At 38.8% G+C, this 26,488-nt stretch overlaps 1 protein-coding gene across 1 annotated transcript in view; it reads left to right on the forward strand.

Moving 5' to 3' along the window:
* Csrnp3 (cysteine and serine rich nuclear protein 3) overlaps positions 1-26,488 on the forward strand; it is a 193,443-nt gene that overhangs the window by 26,867 nt on the left and 140,088 nt on the right. Inside the window, exon 3 of the mRNA XM_015996010.3 lies at positions 11,134-11,221. Coding sequence (XP_015851496.1) covers positions 11,209-11,221 — 13 coding nt within the window. The 5' untranslated portion in view covers positions 11,134-11,208. The remainder of the gene's footprint in view (positions 1-11,133; positions 11,222-26,488) is intronic.

The following is a 26,488-nucleotide window of genomic DNA, read 5'->3' on the forward strand; positions in this document are numbered from 1 at the left end:
TCTACCGTATCATAGTTATCATCTATCTGTCTGTCTGTCTCTCTTCTCTTCTCTATCATACAGTTTTTTTCCCAACAAGAAATTTGTGTTCATGTATTGTAGCTTCTTCTTTTTGAAAAGATTTATTCATTTTAATTTAATTTATGAGTATTTTGTCTGCATGCATGTATATGCATGGCTGGTGCCTGTAGAGGCCATAAGAGGGTGTTGGATCTCCTGGAACTGGAGTTATAGATGGTTGTAAACCATATGGGTGCTTAGAATTGAGCCCAAGTCCTGTGTAAGAGCAACAAGTGTTCTTAATCACTGAGCCATATTTCTACCTCTGTATCCACTTTCTTTTTTCTTTCTTTCTTTTTTTTTTAAAGATTTATTATGTATACAGCATGTCTGACTGCAGGGCAGAAGAGGGCACCAGATCTCATTACAGATGCTTGTGAGCCACCATGTGGTTGCTGGGAATTGAACTCAGGACCTCCAGAAGAGCAGTCAGTGCTCTTAACCTCTGAGCCATCTCTCCAGCCCTGTATCCACTTTCTAGAATGTATCACTTATCATTGCTGTTATGACATGTTCATATTTAAATCTTAGAGAAAACCTTTAATGATTGATACAAAACTTGACCAATTTATATAATCACTTTTGACATGTGAGTGTTTATTTACATGGTACCTTACCCTAACAGACTTGGAATATAGACATATGTGTACATATGTATGTTTGAGGCAGATTAATTTTTATAATGTTTTTCCGTATCAAAAATTAGTCCTGTGTATATTTAACTTATTTTACACAGAGTAGAATTTCATACTTTTATTTATAGTGTTTATTAAGTTTTAAAAGTGTCTTGTTTTTATTTTGAGGTAGACTTTCCAATAGGTTATTTTTAGTATGAAGAAAGATATAGGTTTTGTTTGTTTATTTTATTTTATTTTTTTTAATTTTTATTTATTTATTGGTTTTTTGGAGACAGGGTTTCTCTGTGTAGCTTTGCGCCTTTTCCTGGAACTCACTTGGCAGCCCAGGCTGGCCTCGAACTCACAGAGATCCGCCTGGCTCTGCCTCCCGAGTGCTGGGATTAAAGGCGTGCGCCACCACCGCCCGACTTATTTTATTTATTTTTTAATTCAAGTGATTTCCATGGGACACCCTTCCATTTGGCCATAGATTGCTTTCTCTGTGTTAAAGATGTATCCTTTCGTTCAGAGTTTTAACTTAATAAAGAATATTAAACCTCATCAAATTCTCTATCAGTACATCTGATGATCTTATCTTAACCTATTAATATGATGGACTGTAATAGTTTTCTAATATATCTTATTCTTTTTATCTAAAATAATATTTTAACCTCACACAAATCCAATTTGATATAGCAATGTATGTGTGTTTAAACTGATTTTAAAATGTCCAGTTTTTTAAAAATTATAGTACATATTAATCAATTTATTTTGTGTGTGTGTATGGATGCAGAGACTCATTCTGAAAAAAACTGCAGCTTTCAACTACTACATAATATACGGTAGAGAAAAAGTTAAGGCACCACAGCATGGCAAGAGTGCAACAATAAACAGTGAAATGTGTTGAGAGACCTGGAGATTGTGAGTTCGTTCTTCAAACAGAAAGAGTAAGAACTGACTCTTGCTCAAAATTCACAAAAAATGACTACCCAATTTCAGTTTCCAAGAATTTCTGTTCTATTAAGCAAGGTTTATTCACATTTTCTCTTGTGACTTTTACTACGTGACAGTGGTGTAAAGAAAGCCCCCCGGTGCTGGTAAGGCAGAGATGCAGTGTTCGGACGGGTAGAGAGACCCGGTGCTCCTCAGGCCCCCGTACGTGCTTTGGCAAGTGGGTTAGGTGAGCAATCATGTGTTCAGTTTATTTCCCCATACTCTCTTTCTTCGTGCTGGAGGTGGGGTGCAGAGGGACAGCACAATCTTGCTCGGTTGAGCATCTTTCACTCTGTAGCTGCAGACCAGCTTTAGACCTAGAGGCACATCCACGTCTTTCCAATCGTTTTGGCCTTTGATGCTTCCATCAAGTGTGTATGTGTATTCTTTCTGAAGTCTGATTAAGAGGCACACGTCAGAGAATACAAGTGACTCTCCTGTGTAAAAGACAGGAAGAAATTACGTTTCTAAACTCTGTTTCTTTTCCTTCTTTTCTTTTCTTTTTCAAACTTAAATAACCTATTTAAGATGAAAGAGAAAGTATTATGGTAAGTGACAACCTGCTCACATAACCGTGTTAACTTGCCTTCTCTTGTTGGCAATATATAACTAAGTCCATTAGTTCCATTTCTTCTGATGTAATAGTCGGGGTATCAGCAATGGGACACTGAAAGTGGCCAAGCCCTGTCCATTCTAACTGTGAAAGAGGTGTCTTAGTGCGTATGATAGAGAATGACAGAGATGAGATCCATCAGGCAGAAATGGACAGGGGGTTGGTATTTCCTTCTCCACCGTAGCATGGCTGTCTTCTATATGGAGAACTGGGTTTTCTTCAATGCCATATGGGACTGTAGGCTTCCCAGCGCAGCTGTGGAAGATTCAGCCCGCACATGCGCATTTCCAGCCGCCTAGCACCAAGCTCTTTTTCTTTTAATTCTGTTTGGTAATTTATCCATACATATATATATTATGCTTTGATAAAATCCACCTCCAATTCCCTTCTCTCTAGTTTCTCCCAACCCCTCACTTTTCCCTTCCCACTGTACCAGCTATTTTAAAAGCAGATTGAGTTCATTTAGTGCCACCTGTCTGTGCGTGGGTGTAGGGCACACTACTGGGAGCAAGAGTAGCTTCTCAGGGGCCTCATCCTGAAGAAAAGGGGCTCTTCATTCCCCAGTTGCCCTCAGTTGCCAACAGTTCTTCAGTTGTTGTGGGACTCCATGAGTCTGCCTCCTTCCCCACAACCCATGATCCATGCTGGTACTTTGGGTTGGCTTCATCTTATGCAGACCTTGTGCATGCATTCATAGCTACTGTGAGTTCAGGTGTAGCCCCAAGTCCTTCCACCTTGGGCCCCGGTTGTTTCAGGCTTGAGAATTATTGTAATGCGTCAGCAATGCGCCTCCTTTGTGCTCATAACTAAACTTTGCTCTTTCTCTGTAAATTGCATTTTTCTACTTCTGTCGCTATCAGCTTACTGGTTAACCATGCCAACTGGGTTCGAATAAGAGGCACTTGTGGGACAATGGAGGCAGGGAGAAAGGCAAAGTCATAGTGGCCCTAGCCCCACAGAGCAATTTCTGCACAGGTCTGTTTCGTACCCAGCAGTACCAGGCAACTTACATGACCCCTTCCTCCTTTATGCCCCAGCCTGAGGGATGATGACCTCTTCTTCCCTCTGTAGCTAACCTGTGAGTTTCTCAGCTTTCCCTGTTTGCTCGGCATCTCAACTCTATAAAAGTTTGTAACTAGCTCAATGTATGTTCTTCTTTCCGTTTTGTTACTTCTCAGACTCTGTTTTCTGAACTGAGCCTGAGAGAAGACTCTAGTATAGTCTGTGAATCCTTCACTGATTCACTCATTATGAACAAAAGATGAAGAAAAACATGGCAAGCATGATAGCAATTCCTTTTGAGATCATTGTAAATAAGCATAATGTTCTAAACATCTATAACATACGTTCTGTCCCTTTTTAAAAACTTTTTCTTTTAATAAGAGATGTGTTGTATGAAGATTTTGCTATGAGTAGCATATTTTAGATGCCTTCTTAGGTTCATTACAAACTATAAAAATAGGTCATATATTCATTTAATAGATGGAGAAATTGTTGTCAAATAATTTGTCCAAAGTCACCAAGATAAGAAATAAATATGTCAACCATAATTCTTTTGTTACTCTAGAACTAAGGACTGTCTATTAAGTTATCATGGTAATAATATTTGATTCTTCAATCTGAGTTTTTGTAATTCTATTTTTTTTTTTGAGACAGAGTTTCTCTGTGTAACAATCCTAGCTGTCCTGGAATTTGCTTTATAGACCAGGCTGGTCTTGAACTCATTGAGATCTGCCTGCCTCTGCCTCCCTAGTGCTGAGATTAAAGGTGGCGTGAGCCACCACCTACCACCTGTAATTCTATTTTTAAAATTTTTTCATTCAAGATTTTTTTTTTTTTCGAGACAGGGTTTCTCTGTGTAGCTTTGTGCCTTTCCTGGAGCTCACTTGGTAGCCCAGGCTGGCCTCGAACTCACAGAGATCCGCCTGTCTCTGCCTCCCGAGTGCTGGGATTAAAGGCGTGCGCCACCACGCCCGGCTTCATTCAAGATTTATTCATTATTTACCTCATGGCAAAAAAAATTTATTATGAAGTCTTCTTATAAACAGGCTTCTGCAGTGAAACTCCATATATGATATCCAGAATGGATCCTTCTTTACACTTTATACTTGAAAAATGTGCTCCAATGTGTCACAAGCATGTGAATCTGAGACTAGAGTACATAATTACATGTACCATTTATGCCTCCTACAACAAGCAATGTTCCTCAAGTGAAAACCAAGTATGTAAACTGCTATTAGGTGCCAGAAATATTCTACAATATTCTACAGAGAGAGGGGATATTTGAATAATTCTTACATTTTATTTTGACAGAAAAGGTGAGGACATAGTCTCATCAGAAAGTCTGTTATTTCTTTCTTTCTTTCTTTTTTTTTTTTTTTTTTTTTTTTTTTTTTTGAAACAAGGTCTCACTGTGTAACCCTGGTTATCCTAGAACTCACTATGTACATAAGGCTGGCCTCCAATTCACAGAGATCCACCTGATTCTGTGAGTGCTGGGATTAAAGGTGTGTGCCACCACATCTGGGTTTCTATTTTTTGAAAATGATTTTCTTTTCTATTATTTTTTTTTGTTGAAAATTATTTTTCATACAATATATTTTGATTATATTTTCCTCTCTCATAAATCCTCACAGACCCTCCCTTTCCACCCAAATTCACTTCCCTTCTTTCTCTCTCTCATTAGAAAACAAAATATCACCTAAAAATTATAATAAAGTAAAATAATATAAAATAAGAATAAACAAACCAGAATAAGACAAAAACAGAAGAAAAATAACCAAAGAAAAAGCACAAGAAATAGATATAGACATAGAGTCACACCTGTTGGTACATGCAGAAATCCTATAAAAACATAAAACTGGAAACCATAAAATATATGCAAATTACTGACAAGGTAAGAAAAAAAAAGCCCTGTAAAGCATATGACACAAAGAACCTCAAGAAAATTCCACTGAGTTTGTTTTGGGTTCCCCATCTACTCCTGGGCATGAGGCCTGCCCTTAAGAGTGATTTATCTACCTAGTGAGACCCCATTGGAAAAAGCCAGTTGTTTTCTTTACAAGTGGTTATCAATTGGAGATAACTTCTGGGTTAAGGATGGGGATTGTGACCACTTCCCCTCTCAGTGCTGGGACCTCATCTGGCTTAGACCTGTGCAGGCCCTGTGCATGCTGCCACCATTTCTGAGTTTGTATGTGAATCAGTCCTACAGTGTTTAGAAAATCTTGTTTCCTCGATGTCCATATTTTTAATCCTGTTTATCTATGTGTGGTCATGTTCAATTAGTGCAATGCCTGTAGAAACCAGAAAAGGCATCAGAACTCCCTGGAGCTGTAGTTACAGGTAGTTGTGAGCTGCTGGATATTGACACTAGGAACTGAACTCAGATTCTCTGCAAAAGCAGTACACATTACTAACTGCTGAGACATCCCTTCAGTTTTCAGTCCTCACCTTGAAAGAGAATAAAAGTTGTCAAGGTTGCCCTAGCCATCAGTTAAGACCTTATTTGGGCATTCATACCCTCTAGACTGAGGTATGCATGACAGAAAATATGCACCATAACTATTAAGTCAGGCACCTGAGTGTAGCAAGTCTTTCTCTGTACTGCCAGCTCCCAAATGATGATGTGGAGACTTCTCATTAATTATGAAAGTTCTGCCTATAGCGTAGGCTTGTTCCTAACTGGCTCTTATCACTTCAATTAGCCAATTTCTATTAAGCAATGTTCTGCTATGTATCGCCCATCCTGCTTCCTCCTGGCATCTTCTCTGTGCATGTAGATTCATCCCCAGTTCCTCCCTATGCTCGTAAGTCCCACCTATTTTCCCTGCATAGCTACTGGCCATTTAGCTTTTTATTACACCAGTCACAGCAAAAACACCTCCACACAGCATACGAAAATCCCACAACACCTGAGGCTGCTGAATTAATTAGAAGTTGAGCCAGCAAACAAACACTGAAGAGCTCCATTCATGCCAGTGGACATTGCTTATTCTTTCTTAGAGTTTATTTCTATTTTCTATGGTTGAGCAAGAAAGTATATTGACACAGTGTTCAATTTAGATGTTTTCCCAAGATCATCTATAAGAACTTACACATTTCCTGGGAGCCTGATCAATTTTTGCAGTAATTTTCTTCGTGAGTTTAAGGAATCCTAGTATCAACTTTAAAAATCCAAAGTATTTTTGAAAATAGACTAAAATACTGTGGACACTTTGTTCTGGTTTGTTTGCAAGCATGTTTATAAGTAGTTGGGAGCTTTAAAATGGATGGATTTGATACAGACACGTGTTTTTATTTATCTTCATATCACAGAAATTGCTTCATCTCTCTTCTTTTCTAATCTAATTTTTCTCTCCTCTGTAGGTAACTCTTCCACAGTCTGCTTTATAACCTTTCAAGTTTTAATCTAAATATACATATTCCCATGAAAGCATTCTGTGGAAGCAAGAATCATATATATTATTCTGAAAACTGGCTTTCTACCTCTGTAGCACTTCATGGAATTTCCCAATGTTGGTTATCCTAGTTTCATTTTACTTTTTTCAATGATTGCATAACATTCCAACATACAAGCATGTAAAATTTAGCTGGCTGTTCCCCTGTGGAAGTTTCCCCTCCTTTGTAGTTTTTATCCTACTATAAATATGCCCCAATACATAATATTTTAAAAGTATTCTTATATGTTACTGCTTCAACTTTGTAGATAAATGTATCAAGTGGAGGCAGTTAATACATACTGACATATTGCTTTTCCAAAAAATGAGGCAAAATGCACATTTTTATAGGGTACAATTGCAGCATTTCCTATGGTTCCTGACAACAATCTTATTTATTCAACAAGGTAATACGTCCATGCTAATAATATTTGTATTAGTAGTCAAGGTAGATTATAAGCAAGCAAATAAAATTACATCACAAAATTGAGATGTAGACAAAGCATGTGGAGTTAGAAAATATGAAGAAGGCGTATTTACAGTAAGTTAGTAATGGGTTTCTTGTCCAGAGTACTTTGGTAAAGGCCAGATGAGGTCAGGGAGTGGACCATCTATACCTGGGACAGGAGAATACTGCTTTCAAGAGGCAGGAGGCTGACACTTGTAGGAACAGGCAAGAGAAGAAGCAAGAAGACCAGGTGGGGCATAGAGCAGTGTGGGAACAGGATCTATAGGGAGAAGTGGCCACATTACAGACATCTGCAAGGCAGAGCTAATGTGATTCTAGACTTTTTGTAAACAAAGGGCTTTATTTTGGCTTCATTGTTGCTTTTGATTTGCAGAGCTTTGTATATGTTTAGGTTTATTGAAAGCACACAGTAGCCAGCCCAACACAGCTCTTGACGCTTAAAGTTGGGACAGTTTTAGATGATACAAATTAAATAATGTTTGTCTTTTTAATTAACTTATATAGTACGTATGTAGTAATTGGTTTCATAAAACATTTTCATTCAAATATGGCATATGTTTTAAACATATTCATACACATGCCCTTCCATTTTTCCTTCTAGTCTCTCTCCACTGCCTAATCTCACTTCAGTTTTCACATATATTTCAAAAACATATGATTTTTTTGGTTACAAGTATGAGAAGCATGTGATATTTGTCTTTCTAAGTCTGGCTTATTTTATTTAATAGGTTGATTTCCAGTTGCATCTATTTACCAGCAAATGTAATGATTTCATTCATTTTTTAATGGCTAAACAGAGCTCTACTGTGCTTTATATTTTTATTTGTTGACACACACCCAATTCCATAATTTGGCCATGGTAAGCAGTGTTTCGGTAAACATGGATATCCTGGTTTCTCTGTATGAACACTACGTCCTCTAGGCATGTACCAGGAATAGCATAAGTACAATTTCTTCCTCCTTCCTTCCTTTCCTTTTTGTTTTTTGTTTTTGAGACAAAGTTTCTTGGTGTAGCTCTGGTTGTCCTGAAATTCACTCTATAGACCAGGCTGACAGATATCCATCTGCCTCTTCCTCCCAAGTGCTGGGATTGTAGGTGGGCATCACCATGGTCAGCTTCCTTCAGTCTTTTAAGACTTGAACGCAATACCTCACACGTGCTAAGCAAACCCTCTACTACTGAACTGTAGTCTCATCTATGAAAAAGCTGTTTTTATTTTAAAATAACTCTAGATTCATGGGGACTTTGCAAACAAAGCATAGAGAATTCCCTTGAATGTCTTGCCCAGCTTCCCCCAGTGTTAATTTCATACATAATCTCAACACGCTTGTCAAAACCAAGAAAATGTCACCAAGACAATACCACCAAGTAACTCCCACAGATTTTTAGTTTATCTAAGAATGTTCTTTCTTGATCAAGGACCCAATGGAAATAATACACCAAGTTATTAGCCTTCTTCATCTCTGGCTGTTCCACAGCCTCACGTTATTTTGTTCACTAAATCGAGTTCATCTTCTTGTCAGGAGTGGGCATCAAAGCCATGTTATTTGGAGATCTTCATAAGAAATTTTCCTTCTCAGGCATTTTCCAATCATTTGTTTCATTACACAATCATTTTGACTGGTTTTATTCTTTGGGTTATGAATGTATAGTGTATTTACCTAATTTTTATTGCTTACATTGTTCTAACTTTGGCCACTGACAGACCTTTCTGGTGATTGTTGAGTCTTTTGTTTCTTCCTTTTTCCTGGTGTGAGAGATTAAACCCTGGTCTTCAAGCATGGTAGGCAGATGGGCTGCCACTAAACTATAACCCCAGCCTTGCTGGTAATGTATTTATGAGTATTTTGAGTTCCTTTCTTTCTGTACTATATGATGCTACCGGTTCATCTTGGAACTCTACTGTCTCCATCCTAGAATTCATCATTTTCCTAAAGTACTAGGTTTTTAATATGACTAATTATTGGACTGATGGGATGTTGGGGCTGGAGGGGTTGCTCAGGGTCCATCAACTGGTTACTCAATACTAAATAGTCCTTCCTGAAAACATAAATACGAATAACACTATAGAGACTGAGCAGGTTCTATTTACATATTGAGGAATATATATGTATACACAAAACTGCAGTTAAAGAAGAAAAGAAGCCCTGAGTTTGAAAGAGAGCAAGGTGCAGTACAGGGAAAGATTTCGGAGGAAGAAAAGGACAAGGGAAGTGATGTCATTGTATTCTAATTTCAAAACTACTTTTTAAAAGAATGCTTCCTGTTCCTCCAGGGGACCTGAGCTCCAAGGACCCATTCACCATTTCCTGTCTTTTGTAGGCACCTGTACACAAGTGGCACACACCGCCCACCCCCACCCCACCCCACCCCCCACAAATAAATTTAAATGTAAATTTAAATGGTGCCAGCATGTATTTACATGGGAAAAACAGGAAGCCTGGAGGAGGCAAACTGCTGCGTCTCTCTCCCTTCATCTGTTCCTTTCCTTCACTGCATTTCTGGACTTTCCAAGTAGAAGGCTGTTGGCTGTTCGCATGAAACTATGGAATAGAGTGTAAAGTGCCAGCTACTCTCAAGGTCACGGTAGAAGTCTGGTCTAGAACTCTGAATTTCTTAGATTCATTTATAAATGGCACTGTTTAAAGACATGGTGCTGGCTATGGTTTCTTATGATAGAGTTAGAAAAGAACTCATAACTGACTCTGCTAAAGGGGGAAAAAATCAAGCAAAGAGGCTGAGGAGGATGGTAAACGAGGGAGGACAGAAGCCAGGAGCCTACAGCCTCACTTCTTAACCAAGTGATGAAATGAATGATTCAAGGAATGGACAGGAAAGAGCTCGGTCGCATTTAACTGGGCTTTGAGGGTGTAAAGAACTGAGAAGTCTTTGGTGGTTTGGTAATGCTCACATTTACTGCTGACCCGGGGATGTCTTTGTGAGGCAGTGGAGAAGAAACCTAGTTCGAATGAGTTCGATGTAGAATTTTTGCTGAGAAACGGAGAATGCCTTTCTCTTATTTTTTTTTTTTTAAATAAAATGGAATGCAGAAACATGGTGATTGTGAGATGGAAGTTCTTGTAAGAGAAAATGTGTGTTTTGAGGCTGGGAGGTCTCATAGCGTGCTTACACGTGGGTATTAATGAGTAAGAAAAATGGAGGATAGGAAGATGATGTGAGAAGGAAAAGGTATAATGGAAGCAGTAAAGACCTAACAGTGAGAGGAAATGGAGTCAGTCTTCAGAGGAGAACTTATTCTTGGGGAGCAGAGAGAAATTTCTCTGTACGATAGGACTGGAGGTTAACAATTCAGAGACACCCATGAAGCAAGGGGAGATGGTGGTAGGAAATAGAGCAACCTGAACTGTGGTGCCTTAATTTCTCTAGAGGAGGTAACATAAACTGAGAATAAACAGATAGGAAGGAGCCGAGGGGGGCATTCAAAGTATTTGTATACAGAAATTAAGTATGGCTTAGCAGGCACGCTATTGGAGAACCATTAGAAGTCTGAAGCTGGAGAGATGGCTCAGTGGTTAAGAGCACTGGCTTTTCTTTTAGAGGACCCAGGTTCAAATCCCAGCACCCACATGGCAGTTTACAACTGTCTGTAACTCCAGTTCCAGAGGATCTGATACCTTCACACCAATGAACATAAAGTTAAATAAATTATTTTAAAAAAAAAAAAGAAAGAAATCTGAGGTTGTAGTTTCAAAGTTATGTCTGTAACTTAAGGACCTTTGCTATCTCTAGCTCCAATCTTCTCTTTAGCTACTGGGGTAGGAAGAAAGCTGAGTTTAGCTAGGGCTGCTGCTGCTGCTAAGAGATCTGGGAGGTGAAGCAGGAGAGCCCCCCCCCCCAAAGACTTGGAATCAGTTTTACTCTTTAAAATAGAATCTTATAAAACATTGAAACATGGTTTCTTTCTTGTTTTTTTCTTTTAGAAAAAAATAAGAAGACATCAAGAGACTGAAAACATATTTTCAGAAGCATAGAGTCTTCAGAGGACCCTGCAGTTCATGAGGCCACAAGGTGAGGAATCTCCATTATTATTGTCATGCATCCAAGCATCTGATGTAACAGTGTCATTATCCCAGGCTGTGATTGCTAATGTGGTGGAATTGGGGAAGCAAAATGTTCTTATTTAAAATACATTTTTTTTTGGGGGGGGGATTTTCGAGACAGGGTTTCTCTGTGTAGCTTTGCGCCTTTCCTGGAACTCGCTTTGGAGACCAGGCTGGCCTCGAACTCACAGAGATCCACCTGCCTCTGCCTCCCAAGTGCTGGGATTAAAGGCGTGCGCCACCACCGCCCGGCTAAAATACATATTTTTAACAATGTATCTTTGGGGGCTTGAAAGCTTATCCATACCAGAATTATAGTATTTAGATCCATTTGTGGTCATATATATGTATATGTATATGTATATACACACATATATATGTATATAACTAGGGAATATTGCTTCTTACAATTTCTCTCATTTTAGGAGGTAGCACCATCCTTAGGAAAATAAATACTAGGCATGTTTATACACTTTATTTCTTATTACATTAACATCTAGGCATGATGGTGCTCACCTTCAACCCCAGCACACAGGATGCAGAGGCCCATGGCTCTCTAGGAGTCCAGCCATGCCAGGCCAGCCGGGGTTATGTAGTGAGAGCTAGTTTCACAAAGCCTACACTTTAGGTTCAGAGGACTTCCCAAGAAAAAAAGTAGGGAGATCGTGAGAGGGAGGGAAGCATGGCATCTGCTGTGAGATGGTTTCTTTTTTAAAAAGGGGAGGGGAAGGGAAGGAGGCTGGGTGGGGAGCAGAGCTTCAGAGAAGAGGTAGAGGGTAGGTGGATCTGGTAGGAATCATGGGGAGGAGTTGGTGGTAAATGTGATCAAGCTACTTTGTAGGAATTCATACTCTGACTTTCTTAAAAGTTTAAGAATTGCTTTTGTGGGGAACATTGGCCAGCTATGAAATTATAGTTCCTCTGAATGGTCAAAGGTATCCTAGGAGTCACTTCTAACATGTAAGACTGGTAAAGAAAAACAAGCTAAGCTATTGCTAAACAGTTTATTATAATAATAACTGATGGAAACTATGCATTTAGAAGTTATGATTATAGAGGGGGGTAAAGTTCACAATCATGTGATACTTTTTTTTGTTTTGTTTTGTTTTTGTTTTTCGAGACAGGGTTTCTCTATGTAGCTTTGCGCCTTTCCTGGAACTCACTTGGTAGCCCAGGCTGGCCTCGAACTCACAGAGATCCGCCTGGCTCTGCCTCCCGAGTGCTGGGATTAAAGGCATGCGCCACCACCGCCCGGCCATGTGATACTTTTAAATAGTAGATAATTTCTTCCTCATTGATACTATGAGACCAGTTGTCATAGATCACTGATTTTGAATGAAAGTGTCGACGGCCTTTTTTTTTCTCCATTTGGTCAAGCTTGTCTTCAGTCTGACTTTCCTTATTCATCTAAGAGATGGTTCACTTGTTAGGATTTACCATATATAAATCAGTTCATTAAATGCTTTAGTTACTTAAAATTGAGCAAGATATGGTCTTTGTCGCCAATAGCTGTCTAATATGTGACCCAGAGCTAATTTTATTAATTCAATACATAATTTAAAAAGAGGGGCTGGGTCATAAAAGAGCATGCCATTCTAAAGTCGAGTGGGAATTATCTGAGGAGTGTTCATGTTTTGACATCATGCTTTGCATTAGCCTGGAAGACCAAGAGTTTGTACCCTCAGAACCTTGCTCTATCTCAGCTCACAACCAAGGGGTTGTTTTCCAGTGTGAAGTAGCTCTCTAGGCACAGCATATATTAGAACTCAGCGAGTCTGAGGCAGAGGAGGTTCTCTGGCTACAATTGCAAATTGAATGTTGTGGAAACTAGTTATGCAAACACCTATGAAAATAGCAGAGATAGCTCCACCAACCCACCTTTTTGCCCTATTTGCATTAATTTTATTACCCTCACTAAAGACTCAAATCATTTCCTGGTGACTGAGAAGGATGGGGTGGACTGCTATGAGCGCCTGTCTTAGGCAGATCACAGCTGAGTGAGTAGCAGGACCTGGAACATTTTCAAGAAAGAGTTTTGCCTGTTAAATTAAAGTAATCAAATGAGAACATTAGACTTGGCAAAGGTGTCAGAAGGCTAGTTGTTGGTGATGCATAATTTAAGCCTTTAGTTAGCATGTCAGGAGGCAGATATAGGTGGATCTCTATCAGTTTGAGGCCAACCTGGTCTGTATCACAAGTTCCAGGCCAGCCAAAGGAACATAGAGAAACCCTGTCTTGACAAACAAACAAAACAAAACAAAAACAAAAGAAGTCAATGAAAATGCTCCACACTTGGTTTTATCATTAGAAAAGTAGTTCCATTTGTTTATATAACAATTGTAAGCATTCAATAAATTTGTACCAAGTTTGTGCCTAGACGTGAAGAAAGAACAGTGAACAGAGTACACTACTATGCTCAGCATAGTAGAAATTCTATGCCAATGGTAGATAATATAGGTAACAAGTGACGTAGTTATGTGTTGTGTTTGGTGGTGTGACTGCCGTGGAGAGAAATTGAAGGAGAATATGGAGTAAACGTTCAGGTAGGACTGATTCTTTAGGAAGCCCCAGTGACTTAGCATGGCATGATTTACACAAGAGAGAGAGGAGATACCACTTTCATTCACATAGAACAATCGTGGTGAGATCCAGCACCGCCTGGTCAGTTCCTGAAATATTACCTATTGAGATGAAGTTGTAAATGTGTATCACATCAGTCTCTTCTTCAATTCTACCATAAAGATAACATATTATTCTTTAAAAAAGAATATATTCATACATTTATTTAAAATGTCATTATTTGCAATAAAATGCAGCTGAACCCAGATCTACCAATTCAGTTATTAAAAGGGTCAAGATTATAACTACTTGTCTTTGAGTAAGTGGTTATTTGTGGGTATCAACAGTTAAGTTGCCAGGTTCTCTTTGATAATCGGATTGGAATTTTCCTATATGATGCTTTGTTTTGAACACATGAATGTGCAGATGTTTAAGGCCCAGATGTTCTTTCCCGTTTTTCATATCCTGTTTTAACTAGAGATGAGCCCATCACAGTAATTGACATCCTAAAAGTCTTTCAGCCTTGACTGAACTGGATACAAATGAAAAGCTTAAAAAATTTGGCTGTAGGAAAGTTATAAATCAATTGATTTCATTTCAGGTCAGTATGAAGGGGAAACTTTGCTACTCAAATAAAGAAAACAGAGATTGGATTACAAAATCTCAAAACTGTGCCTTATATGACACACATTTTGTCTACTTGCTTCTCAAGGGAGTCTAGTAACTGAAAATAGCGCTTTATGAAGTCTTAAAGGCCAGGTGTGGTTATGGAGTCATGAGGAACACAAATTCCAGGGTATCCCCATCTATTAGGGAACCCTAGGTCATCGTGGGCTACCACAAAGAGGGAGTTTGGGTCAGAATAACAAAAACAACAACACTAGTGACAACAAACAAAAACCCAGATAGACTTCAAAAACAGCCTAGTGTCACAATTCCTAACTCTTCCGAAAGCACAGCTACTAACCATCATCCCAACTGAGGGAATGAAGATGCCAGTACTGGAGCAGTAAAGGGATCACAGAGTGAAGGCCATGCTTGTTTAGGAGCTATCTGAGTCACACTAGAGCAGATAGTGTTTATTCCACGATGTAGAGTGGATTAATGACCGGCTCTGGGAGCTGAACATAAAGGCAACCTCTATCTGTTTTAGAAAACCAAAATTATGGAAAAAAAAAGACAGTGTAAGTGCAAGGCAGAGGACTGTTAGAAACTTACAAAGAAACTGAAGATTTGTGCAACATCAGTGTGTTGGAGCATAGATTTATTTCAAACCTATGTTGACCTTTCCCACACTCACATATGAAAAGTTTTATTTAAGGGTCCCTAAGGCATGACTTTGCCAAAGCAAATGTGTTCTCTTCAATTCCTTTGATTTCATCTCCCCAAAATTTGTTTTACAAATTTGCTATTCCAGGAATCATTCTCAAACACAGAGCATGAGTCTAGCTCCCTCTAGATTCTCCGTTCCTTCTTGCAAACCAGCCCCGTGTGCACACAGCTCGATCTGGCATCACCTGGTGTGTTCCTGCTCTGGGCTCTCTTTCCCCTCTTTGTTTGCATCTGTTCTCTGCGATTACCCAAATGGTTTCTGGCCTTACACTTTCGTAATTCTGATGAAGAGTTGACCTAATCCACAGTACTCAACCTCAGCACTGTTAACATTGTTGATGGGATTTTATGCTTATGGGATGTGCCTACCACATGTCCCTAGTACCCCATTCTATAATGTCTTTGTACATTGCCCATTGTCTCACTGAATCAAAATGACTCACATCTGAAAATCACTAATCAAATTTCAACATCTAGAACCTCAAAGACTTCTACCTGCATCAAATAGAAAACCTCTCACCTCTAAGGTATCATTCTCAGTTAAAATGTCTCACTTATGTTTAAGTGAACAGTGCTGCTGTTTGACCACTTGTATTTTTAAATTTCTTTATTGCCTTCTTCCTAATTTTATATCTATAATGTGTTTTAAAAAAAAAGTAAGCCTGAACATAAAATGGGTGGGGAAAAGTAAGATAAAAAAATCAGCTAATGCTTTTATCTCCCTCTCTCATTTTTCACAACTTAATGAGAATCCCAATGCCTTTGAGCTTTCCATATTCTTTCCCAGTCAGATTGGGATTTTGCATGTACACCAGCTGCTTGCTCTGCATTGCTCTCTTGCGTGTTTTTCTTAGACAGAACATATGACCTTGACTCCACACTACCGTGACTCCGCTCTACACTGTGTTGCAAGTGCTACAGGAGCAAACCGTACGACTGTGCTGAGTCTGCTTTTTAATCTGTTAGTCCCCAGCAACATTCAGTAATTCCTCCCTGCTGACTGCCGTCTGACACTTTCAGAATTGTCACCCCGATCAAGTCACGGACTCTCTCTCCTTCACTCAGTGCACCTACTATTTTAACGAGAAAATTGAGGTCATTGTGTCGAAATGACTTGTGAATCCTTGCAATTTCTTCTCTATAAACATTCTTATTTTCCTCCAATCTCAAAGCAGGATCAGTCCTTCCTGCTATTCAGGCAAAGCCGGTGTTTGATTCTATCCCCTTTCCCCAGGCTGAGACCTTTTGCCATCCATTATCTCTGTTTGTCCTTTATCTTCAACCTTGTCTTCACTGCTGACTCTTTTTCTTCGGCCTACTAGACTCTGTAGACTTCTCTCCAAAAAACAAACAAAAACAAACTGATCTCTCCCTCCCTCCCTGCCTGCCTCTGCAGTCAATCTCTCTCCTTCCTAATGCATCTGGACTCTGAAGCAGCAGTCTCTATTCATTTTCTCTTGTCTCCGAGAGTCACTCAGTCCTCAGCACTGGGCCATCTGATTTCTAACCCCATTTAACAGAGCATGCTCTCTCGAAAGGCACACACGGCCTACAGCTTTTATCTTGCCCGGCTCTCTCAAGGGCATTTGACAGTGTTAACTCCATTTTTCTTCCATTCTCTAGGCTGTTATTTTTCCCTTCCTTTGTTTCTCTTGCTTCTTAGGAATCTTTTTGTAAAGGTCTGTTTCCTATTTGTTAGGTCTTCCATTGAGAAGTTATGAATCACAACCCAAACCCCAGTAGATGGTTACAGGTAAAATAAGTGATTCTAGTAGTCTGAAAACACTAAATACTATTGGGTTTAAATAACATGCCTACCAAAATACTCAATATTTACTCCTGCTTTGAATAATCAGGACCCTGGAAAATTGTTCCACAGTTCATGGCCCTTCTGTCTTCACATGCTTTCTGACTGTGCTAACCTATTCTTGAGACTGTTATGTCATAGACGCCTCCAATCTTGTTCAGTAAAGCTACAGAATTACATTGGATATATATATATATATATATATATATATATATATATATATATATCCTACAGGATATCAACGCCCAATGTATCACCTGAGCGATGGAGTACACTACAATCCCAAAACAGTCTCTCAATGTCATTCTCTGTCTCGCTCATGTTCATAAAGATATAATCATAAAATGCAACAAAAAGATAATCCTGTCATTTGTTAATGAATCCAAAGATTCATGGTGAATTAGTGTTTGATAAAGACATTTAATGCGGGGGTGGGGGGGAGCTAAAGATTATGGCTTATTGAGAAGATGGTTCTAGACCCATTCCTTAAGGTCTTGAGGAAAAACTATATAAGGCATATATAACAGATAGTATCAAAGTAAATTTTAGATGGATATTTAAAATATTTTTTAAATTATTATTATTATTTTATAGTTTGACAAATGTAATTTTTTGCCCAGACTGTTCCCACTTCACACCTCCCTACTACCCCTGACTCCCCTCCCCCATCTATACCAAGAATTTATGTCTGTTGTTCTGTTTTGTGATCCATTGGGATTATACAGGGGCATATATGTAACTTCAATGAATAGAGCTATTCATCGAAGACTGGTGGACTCATCAGAGGAAGTGATTTCCCTCCCAGAATCTAGTGGTAGAGTAGTTCAGAGGTAAAGAAAGGGTGGGTCCATATGAGTTCCTCCTTTTTCTTGATTGATTGTTAATAGGGCTAGTCTTGCAGGTAGCTACAGTTGTTGGGGGTTAATGACTGTAGTAGTTGTGTCAAATCTAGGGAATGGGGTTCATAGCCCTTCATCCTATCTTTCAGGTCCTGCATACTACCAGCTCCCTCTTCAGCAACGTTCCTTGAACCTTAGAGCAGATAGTATAAGAGAGTTGGTTAAGGCATGGCCCACACCCCTCACTTACAGGCATCCATAAGTCTCTGCATTCACTGCTTCTCATTGTAAGAAGCAGCTTCTCTGATGAAGGCCGGGAGTCATTTTTGTCTAATGGTATAGGCAGAGGTGTTTAGAAGACAGTTTGCTGCTATGTTAATTTAGTTAGCTATCAGATATATGTTCCCCATATGGGTCTACTATCTCCCCATACATGGGTTGTTAACCAGCCTTGCAGTACCAGGCATTTATTTTAAAATGTTATTGAATATTCAATAAATCCCTACAGCCTGTAGGCATCCATCTAACTTTCGCCTAGCAAAATATTTAAGCAGTGCAAGAATGCAAAGGAGAAACAGAGTCTGCCATTTGTTTTAAAATTTAAAACGAGTAAAATTTTCTCTGGGTATACAAGTTCTATTTGATGTGATGATTGCGTTGCCCATCTGTCTTCACCACAATCAAGATAAAGAAGAGTTCCATCCATCTCAAAATTATTTTGAGCTGCCCCTTGACGACTTTTTCCAACCTCAATCCCAGGCAACTAATTCAGTCTAGGGGGCTGTGGTTTTCCCCTTTCCCGCAGATGGTTGTCAGTCACGAAGCAAAGACGGTAGTCTTTCATTTTGTCTCCTTCATTAACATGATGCTCAGGGACTCATTAATGCTCCTGTATGTGTCACATTTGTCACTAATTATTGGTAAGTCACAGACCACTTTATAAATGTGCTACTGCACTCATCCGCTCTGAAGAACATTTGGATTGTTTTTGTTTTTTTGGTTTTTTTTTTTGTTTTGTTTCATTTTGAGCTTTAAATGAAATTGCAAAAGCACCAGTTTAGGAAATTTTTTGTTCTTTTTTTAAAATTATTAGCACTTAGTATGATTTGAAAATGAAATGTTATCTATAGGCTGCTTGTTTGACCTTTCAGTGTGCGGGCACTCGTTTGAAAGGCTGTGGAACCTTTAGGAGGTGGGGCTATGCTAGCGGAAGTGGATTACTAAGGGGCAGGCATTGAGGCTGTTCAACCTGGCTCCACCTCCTGTCTGCTCGCTACTTCTTGACTGGCACATTTCCTGCCGCCATGCTTTTCCCCACCATGATGAACTATATCCTTTCGTAATCTGCAAACCCAACTGAGCCCTTCATCCCTTAAACTGGTTCTTCTTAGACAGTCGGTACAGCTGCAGCAAGGAACTATTATACAAAATTCATACAGGGAAGAGGGGACATGGTTGTGCTAAACTCGACTAGGCATTCTTAGACCTTAGAAACTGGTTTGTGGGAAGGGTGTGGAATATTTCAGAACTTTGGTCTTGGAAAAGCCTAGAATGCTGTAAGTGGAACTTACTGGACTGTTCTTGAGGGTTTAGACGATCAGAATACTGAGAGAAATGCAGGCCATAGAGACCCGCCACGTGAGACTGCCGAAAAGAAAAAGCCTCTGTTGGGAACTGGAACAATCTGGATGTCTGTGCGTGGTGGTATTGTGTTCCCCAAAATATTGTGCACACTAATAAACTTATCTGGGGTCAGATAAGAGAACAGCCACAATATTAAACATAGAGGATAGACAGTGGTAGCACACGCATTTAATCCTAGCATTCCAGAGGCAGAAATCCCTCTGGATCTCTGTGTGTTCAAGGCCACATTGGAAACAGCCAGGCATGGTGACTCACGCCTTTAATCCCAGAAAGTGATGGCAGGAAGCAGAAAGGTATATAAGGTGTGAGGACCAGAAACTAGAAGCTTTTAGCTGGTTAAGCTTCAGGATTTGGAGCAGCAGTTCAGCTGAGAGCCATTGGGATGAGGACACAGAAGCTTCCAGTCTGAGGAAACAGGATCAGCTAAGGAACTGGTGAGGTGAGAAAGCTGTGGCTTGTTCGGCTTCCCTGATCTTCCAGCATTCAACCCAATAACTGGCCTCAGGTTTGATTTTATTAATAAGGTGCTTTAAGATTCGTGCTACACCTGTGCCCTAAGTAAGAACGTGAGACTGCCTACGGAAGTAAGGAATGGAGTGTTTTTTTGGCAGAGATAATTTCAGGACAGTATAGTGATTAGGCAGTGTCATGGTGACTGCTCACTTCTCATATTTGGTTCTACAAGGAGAAAGAGCTAGTGGGAGCAGAAAGATATGAAAGTGTGCAATGTTTGAGGAAGGCATGATGGGCGTGTTTAAAGATGTAGTATTGTTCAGCAGCTCTAATTGTTAAAGAGAGACACAGTGCCCTGCATTGGAACTATATGAGCAATACCTGAGTCTTGCCTTCAGGTAAAAGATCCAATCCACGGACGCTCCGACCTGTGAGGATGCACATCCATTTGAAAGGAGAGAACCTGAACTTCTGATACCAATACCTTTGAGCAGGCTCCCTGCTTGGAGACAGCTGCTTAGGAAAGTGTTTCAGCTTCAAAGGCATGTAGATGGCACTGCAGCCATGGTCCAAGCGGACAGCGACACTTGGCAGCATTAACCATGCAGTCCTTGTTTTCCAAGGACTGCAAGGGCTCTTAACCACTGAGCCGTCTCTCCAGCCCTAGTCCTTGGAATTCTAGTCCAATTCCTGTCTGTTCTCTGCTTCCCGACGGCAGACATGATGTGGCCAGCTGCCTCAAACCCCTGCTCCCATGCCTTTCCTGCACCGATGTACTGCATGCCCCATTGAACTAGAAGCCACAGTGATCTCTCCCTCCCTTAAACTGCTTCTTGACAGGTACATCTGGCTACAACCACAAGAAAGGAAATTAAAAATATAGAACCTAAAATTTTACTGGGTGGGGAATTGTGTTTGTTCAATGATGCAAGAGTGTAGAAAGTGACCGGTCTCATTCCGTTTTTCCAACAGGATTATATGAACTGCCCATTTTTTTTTTCACAGCTTTATCAGCATTTGGTACTATTGTATTTTCATTTACTGTATTTTAATCACTTGACTTGACACTTTTGCCTACCCTTAATGAAGAGCATCTTACATTTATTCACCATCTGCATGGGCCCCTTGTAAAGTGTTCAAATATTCTGTTCAAATTTATTGGCTTTCTGTTGTTAAGCTCTGAGATAGGCAATTTTCAATCGTATCTCAGTCCATAGCTTTTTTGTTTTGTTTTGTTTTGATCATATTATTTAGAGTAGGAGTTTTTAAATTCTGATGTAGCCATGTTTTTGTTTCTTCTACAAATTATGGTTTTGGCACTAGCCACAAGTTTTTTTTTTACTAACTCAAAGTCGCAAATATTTTTAATTGTTTTTTTTTTTTAAGTTTGGTTTGCATTTAGGTGTGGGTCTATGTTGAAGCTTTTTCTGTATAATTTGGAAAACTGAAACTTAATACTTTATGTGAAAATACCAAATATTCTATTATTTATGAAAAAGAATTATCCTCTCATTAAATTCCCTTTACATGTTTGTCAAAAATTAGTTAATAATATATGCCTGATGTGTTTCTACTTTCTTGATTTTTCCCCTCTTCTCAATATTATCAAGCTATCTTTGTTATGGTATTTTTTAAAATTAAATCTTTAAAAGCATAGGATTTCTTCATTTATAGTTACATAGTTTTTGTATTCTAATATCTTTTTCTTACTTTGTACATTTGGAGTCATCTTGTTGATGCTCATTAAAATATCTTACTGGAATTTTGATTGTCATTCAGTTATATATATTAGAAAAAAAACGTACATTTGAAAAACGCCTCACATATAGAAGATAAAATAGCTAATATTATTAAAATATAGTCATTAAATGTTATCCTAAATTGTATCAAGATAATCGACAAGACCTTCTGCAAGCTTTTCACAGAGCAAATGCTAATGATATTGAAACTACAAAATCAAAAAAGCTCACCGTAAGTGCTGATCAAAGACATTTAGGGTATAATGGTCACATGAGTATATAAGACATTCTTGCTTTCTGTAGAATCTCATGAACCTATCTGGTTGGCACATACTTAGGATCTGAAGATTACATAAATATAATAAAAATGAAGGGGAGGATTTTCCTTCTTTATTGGGACTGTGGAAAACTCTATGAGAAGAGAGTAGGAAGAAGTTCAGTGGGAACCACATACCCATCAACATATACACACCGACATAGTTCCCCTTAATAAATCGCCTTGGACAACAATACCAAAGGGATGAATACATAAGGAACCTATAATAGGCAGTTTACGAAAACTTGTTTAAAAAGCCAAGTAGTACCTGTCAGCCACTAACAACAAGTAATCTAAAGAAAAGGTCACAAGTTTAAACTATAGTTAATTCCATTCAAAAAGTTTAATTGAGTCTATATTGACTAATGCCAATTTATATGACATTGCAATATCAGATATCTGTATTTTCAGACAAGAAATGCAAGAAAATTATAAAGAAAAATCATCTTAGAGTTTGGGTGAGGGAAAATGAATACACAAATGGATAACAAAATATCTATAATCTACATAGCTTGGTTTTGGGGGTAAACTCAAAGCACATATAGCAATATAATGTGAGATGATTAATTGGAAATGATTTAGTTTTTTTTAAAAAAGAACTTTATAAACATGATGAATTTAAAATGTTTCTTGAGCTAGGCGGTGGTGGTGCACACATTTAATCCCAGCTCTTGGGAGGCAGAGCCAGGGGTATCTCTGAGTTTGAGGCCAGCCTGGGCATCAGAGGGAATGTTACGACAGCCAGGATTACACAGAGAAAACCTTGCCTAGAAAAACTGAAAAGAAAACGTTTTTTTTTTTAAGATGAATGACTGCAACCCAGTAGCTTATTTAGATGTCCAGTATCAAAACAAAACAAATCTGAAAATGTGTGTTACTTTTGGCCAGTGTTGTCCTACTCCAAGGCATGCGTGTATTCTCCGAGTAAATGTTGCTTTTATGTCAGCCATTCGCAACCTTAAAGAGGCAAAGAACTGGATATAGTGTATGGGAAGTTCTTTATTGAATTAAGATGTTTTTAGTAGGTGGAACTTCATTTCAGAGCACCTAAAATTAATCTCTTAACTTTGAAATTCTTGTTTTACTCACTAAGGTGCTTTTTCAAAATGGATAACATGACATTATATAAGCATTTAATTTTTTTTCAATCAGTGTGATTTTGACTTACCGTTATCAGTGCCATAAAACCACTGCTGTTAAATACGGCTCTGTGTAGAGCTGTGTAGGTGTTTTATTTTTGAGATATTCTTATTTGAAAGTAATATGAGTAACAGCTATCAATACAGACCTATGATTAGAATATGCTAACAGGGAGCTGGAGAGATGGCTCAGTGGTTAAGAGTACTCACTGCTTATGCAGAGGACCAAGATTCTTTCCCAGCCTCTAAGGATATCAGACACACACATGATATATATATACACAAACACACACTCTCTCTCCCCCCATACACACACACACACACACACACACACACACACACACACACACACACACACATATACATGTAAATTAAAAAAGAATTTAAAAAGAACATCCTAGCAAACTCAAATTCATTCTCTTTCCTAATTGCATCCCTTAGTCCCTGCTGTCGTAAGGGGGATTCCTTACTTAGCTATGTCTCTTTGATGACTTCATGGGGTCAAGGGGCACAGCAAGGTGCTGAGAGAGGCCAAGCCACTTTGTGGTCATACGTATGTCTGTGTCGATACTTCCAGAGGTTTATTGATGCAGGGGGATTCGAAAAATGAGAGCAGAAGCAATTTTTTACATGACCTTCAACCCTGTCTCCCAGACTACAAGATAACCACTGCTATCAAATGGACATGGCCATTTTCCTAAAACAATGAATTTCTCTCTTATTAGGGAAGGTTTTATACAGTAAATTATAAATCTTTGCCAGGTATATTTGCCTTTGGGGAGTGGTTCAAGTAGAATATTTCTATTTTATTTCCTCAGTTACTCAGTGTCAATGATAAAGCCATTCAAATAATCTTGTATTTAAGTTTGAAATCTTCACATCAAGTTGATGAGAGTTAGAAAAGATCAGTACCCAATGCGTGCACACATGGAACTATCCTATCAAATCCTGCTAATTAATGTGTTGATATTAATGTTTTTAAGAGAGTTAGATATTTGTATTTATGTATAAGAACACACAAAGTGCCAGGTGGTTGTGGCGCACGCCTTTAATCCCAGCACTCGGGAGGCAGAGCCAGGTGGATCTCTGTGAGTTTGAGGCCAGCCTGGGCTACCCAAATGAGCTCCAGGAAAAGCACAAAGCTACGCAGAGAAACCCTGTCTCGAAAAACCAAAAAAAAAAAAACCACACAAAAAGTATAAGACAATATTTTATTGTTTTCAATTTGTGCTAATTTTGGTATATAAAACAAATGTACCGTAAACCTTGTATAAGAGAGGTTGAAATTTACTTATAGCTGTAAACTTTGTACAAAAGAAGCAAAGAAAAATATGGTTAAAATAGCATAAATTATTAAAACGAGTTATCTCATGAAAACCTGTCCTGAGCAGACTTCTGAGTTTTATGATATTAAAACTAGAGGCTGGAGAAGTAGGACAGTTGTAAAGCGCTTGCCTAGCTCTTCTGAAGACCTGGGTTTGATCCCCAGCATTGCAAAACAAAACAAAACAAAATAATACAAAAAAAACCCCTGAAAACTACGTGTATCCATGAAGATCAGAGCTTAAAACCAAAAGCCTCAGGACAGAAAATTGAATTCATGTTTTGTTTACTTATTGTTGTGTTCTTACCTTAAATTTGCTGAATCTCTACTACTTCTCATTGTCTTACTCGGTGCTAACCCCTGCACTATACCTTGTCTACATGACCTAAACGTTACCCGGGTTTGTAATCTCAGATTTAGAAAGTTGTTAAGAAAAGACTTAAAAACTTGAAAAAATTTGTTGCGCGGATTCCTTTACACACTAAAGATGGACTTGCAAATTTCCCTTTAAATATTTAGTGTGTACGTATATATGTGTGTGTGTGCATTTATGTGTGCGTGCGTGCGTGCGTGCGTGCGTGCGTGCGTGCGTGTGTGTGTGTGTGTGTGTGGTATATGGGAATATGGAGGGATCCTTGTGAACCAGAGTAGGACATTGGATGTCCTGTTCCATCATTCTTTGCTTTGTTGCCTTGAAACAGGGTTTCCCACTAAAGCTGGAGCCGGGTTGGTCCCTGGCAAGCCCAGCATATACTGATGGGGTTACAGGAGAGTGAGGCTGTTCCCAGCTTTCTTTACACATAGGTTCTTGGGCTTTGAACACAGGTCTTCCTGCCTGTACAGCAAGATGCTCTTACCAGCTAAGCCCTCTCTCTAGCCTGAGCAAACTCTTAACAATAGTTTTGGGAAATATTTTTTCAAAAACATCAATTCCTTTGAATCTTCCATCACCAATGAATGTACTGACACACCCATATAGGTATATGAAGGATGCTCATGGGCACACTGTTCACATCAGTGAAAAATGTAAAGGTTTCTAAGTATCTGTCAGTTACATCAGCCTATACAATGGAATGATACATATATATTTAATAAAAGAATGAAGTATCTCTAATCTCTGGAAGATAAGAGAGCAGTAAAAAAATTAAAAGTTAGAGAGAAATTATTTTTGTGTCTATAAGAATAATAATCTCCTATTATCAAAATAATACATTGATATTATTATACAAAATAATACTGTGTGCCCGATTAATAATGGCAGTTATTCTTGAGAGCAGGGGGTTATGCTGTTTCTGGTATCCTCAACCTATATTTTCATAACATTTTAAATTATTAATGAAGTTACACATAACATCCAATAAAAGACTTACTACAGACATCCAAAACAATGAAACATTATACGAAATGTTATCAGATGAGACCTTGCTTATGTGAGGCGCAAGACTTCACCGACACAGTAAAACTATGGAGCCTATTATAGATGAAATTATAATTATTCAGACTGTACTTACCAATATTTGGTTGCATTTTGTTTTCTTACTTCAACGAAAATATTATGCATGGACCTTTGAATCTTGCTGAAAGGTTGTGTGCTGAAAGACCAGGTACATAATCAAAATGTTTTAGCAAGCTGTTCTTTTGGCCCAAATTTTAAAATTTCATAATTACTTCTTTTGGAAGGAAAACAAAAAGCATATTTATTCCTCCTGCTGCTAAGAAGAGAATCCTGTCATCTTCACTTTAATTATGAAGTAGTCGTGGGTTGCAAAATGATTTTTTGGGCAAAATTTAGCTGCCCTGTCCTTGTAAACCATTTGTTCCCCATATGGACAGATGATATACAAAGTGTCCTTCCTGTCATCCTGGACAGGACCAAGAATGAGGCAGGCTTGCCTGCAAGGAAGCCGGTGCAGGGAAGGGAATTGCTAACCTTGGCAGTTTTTAATGCCTGGTCTGATCACAGTGACAGGTTTATTGCCATGATGAGAGAAAATAAAACCTTGCTGGCCTAGAGAGGGACTTGAAAATGAAGAAGGGATCGCTGTCTGGAAAATGAGATCATGGTTTGGACCACTGTCACCAT

The sequence above is a fragment of the Peromyscus maniculatus genome, chromosome 4, assembly GCF_049852395.1.
Source record: "Peromyscus maniculatus bairdii isolate BWxNUB_F1_BW_parent chromosome 4, HU_Pman_BW_mat_3.1, whole genome shotgun sequence".
Lineage (NCBI taxonomy): Eukaryota > Metazoa > Chordata > Mammalia > Rodentia > Cricetidae > Peromyscus > Peromyscus maniculatus.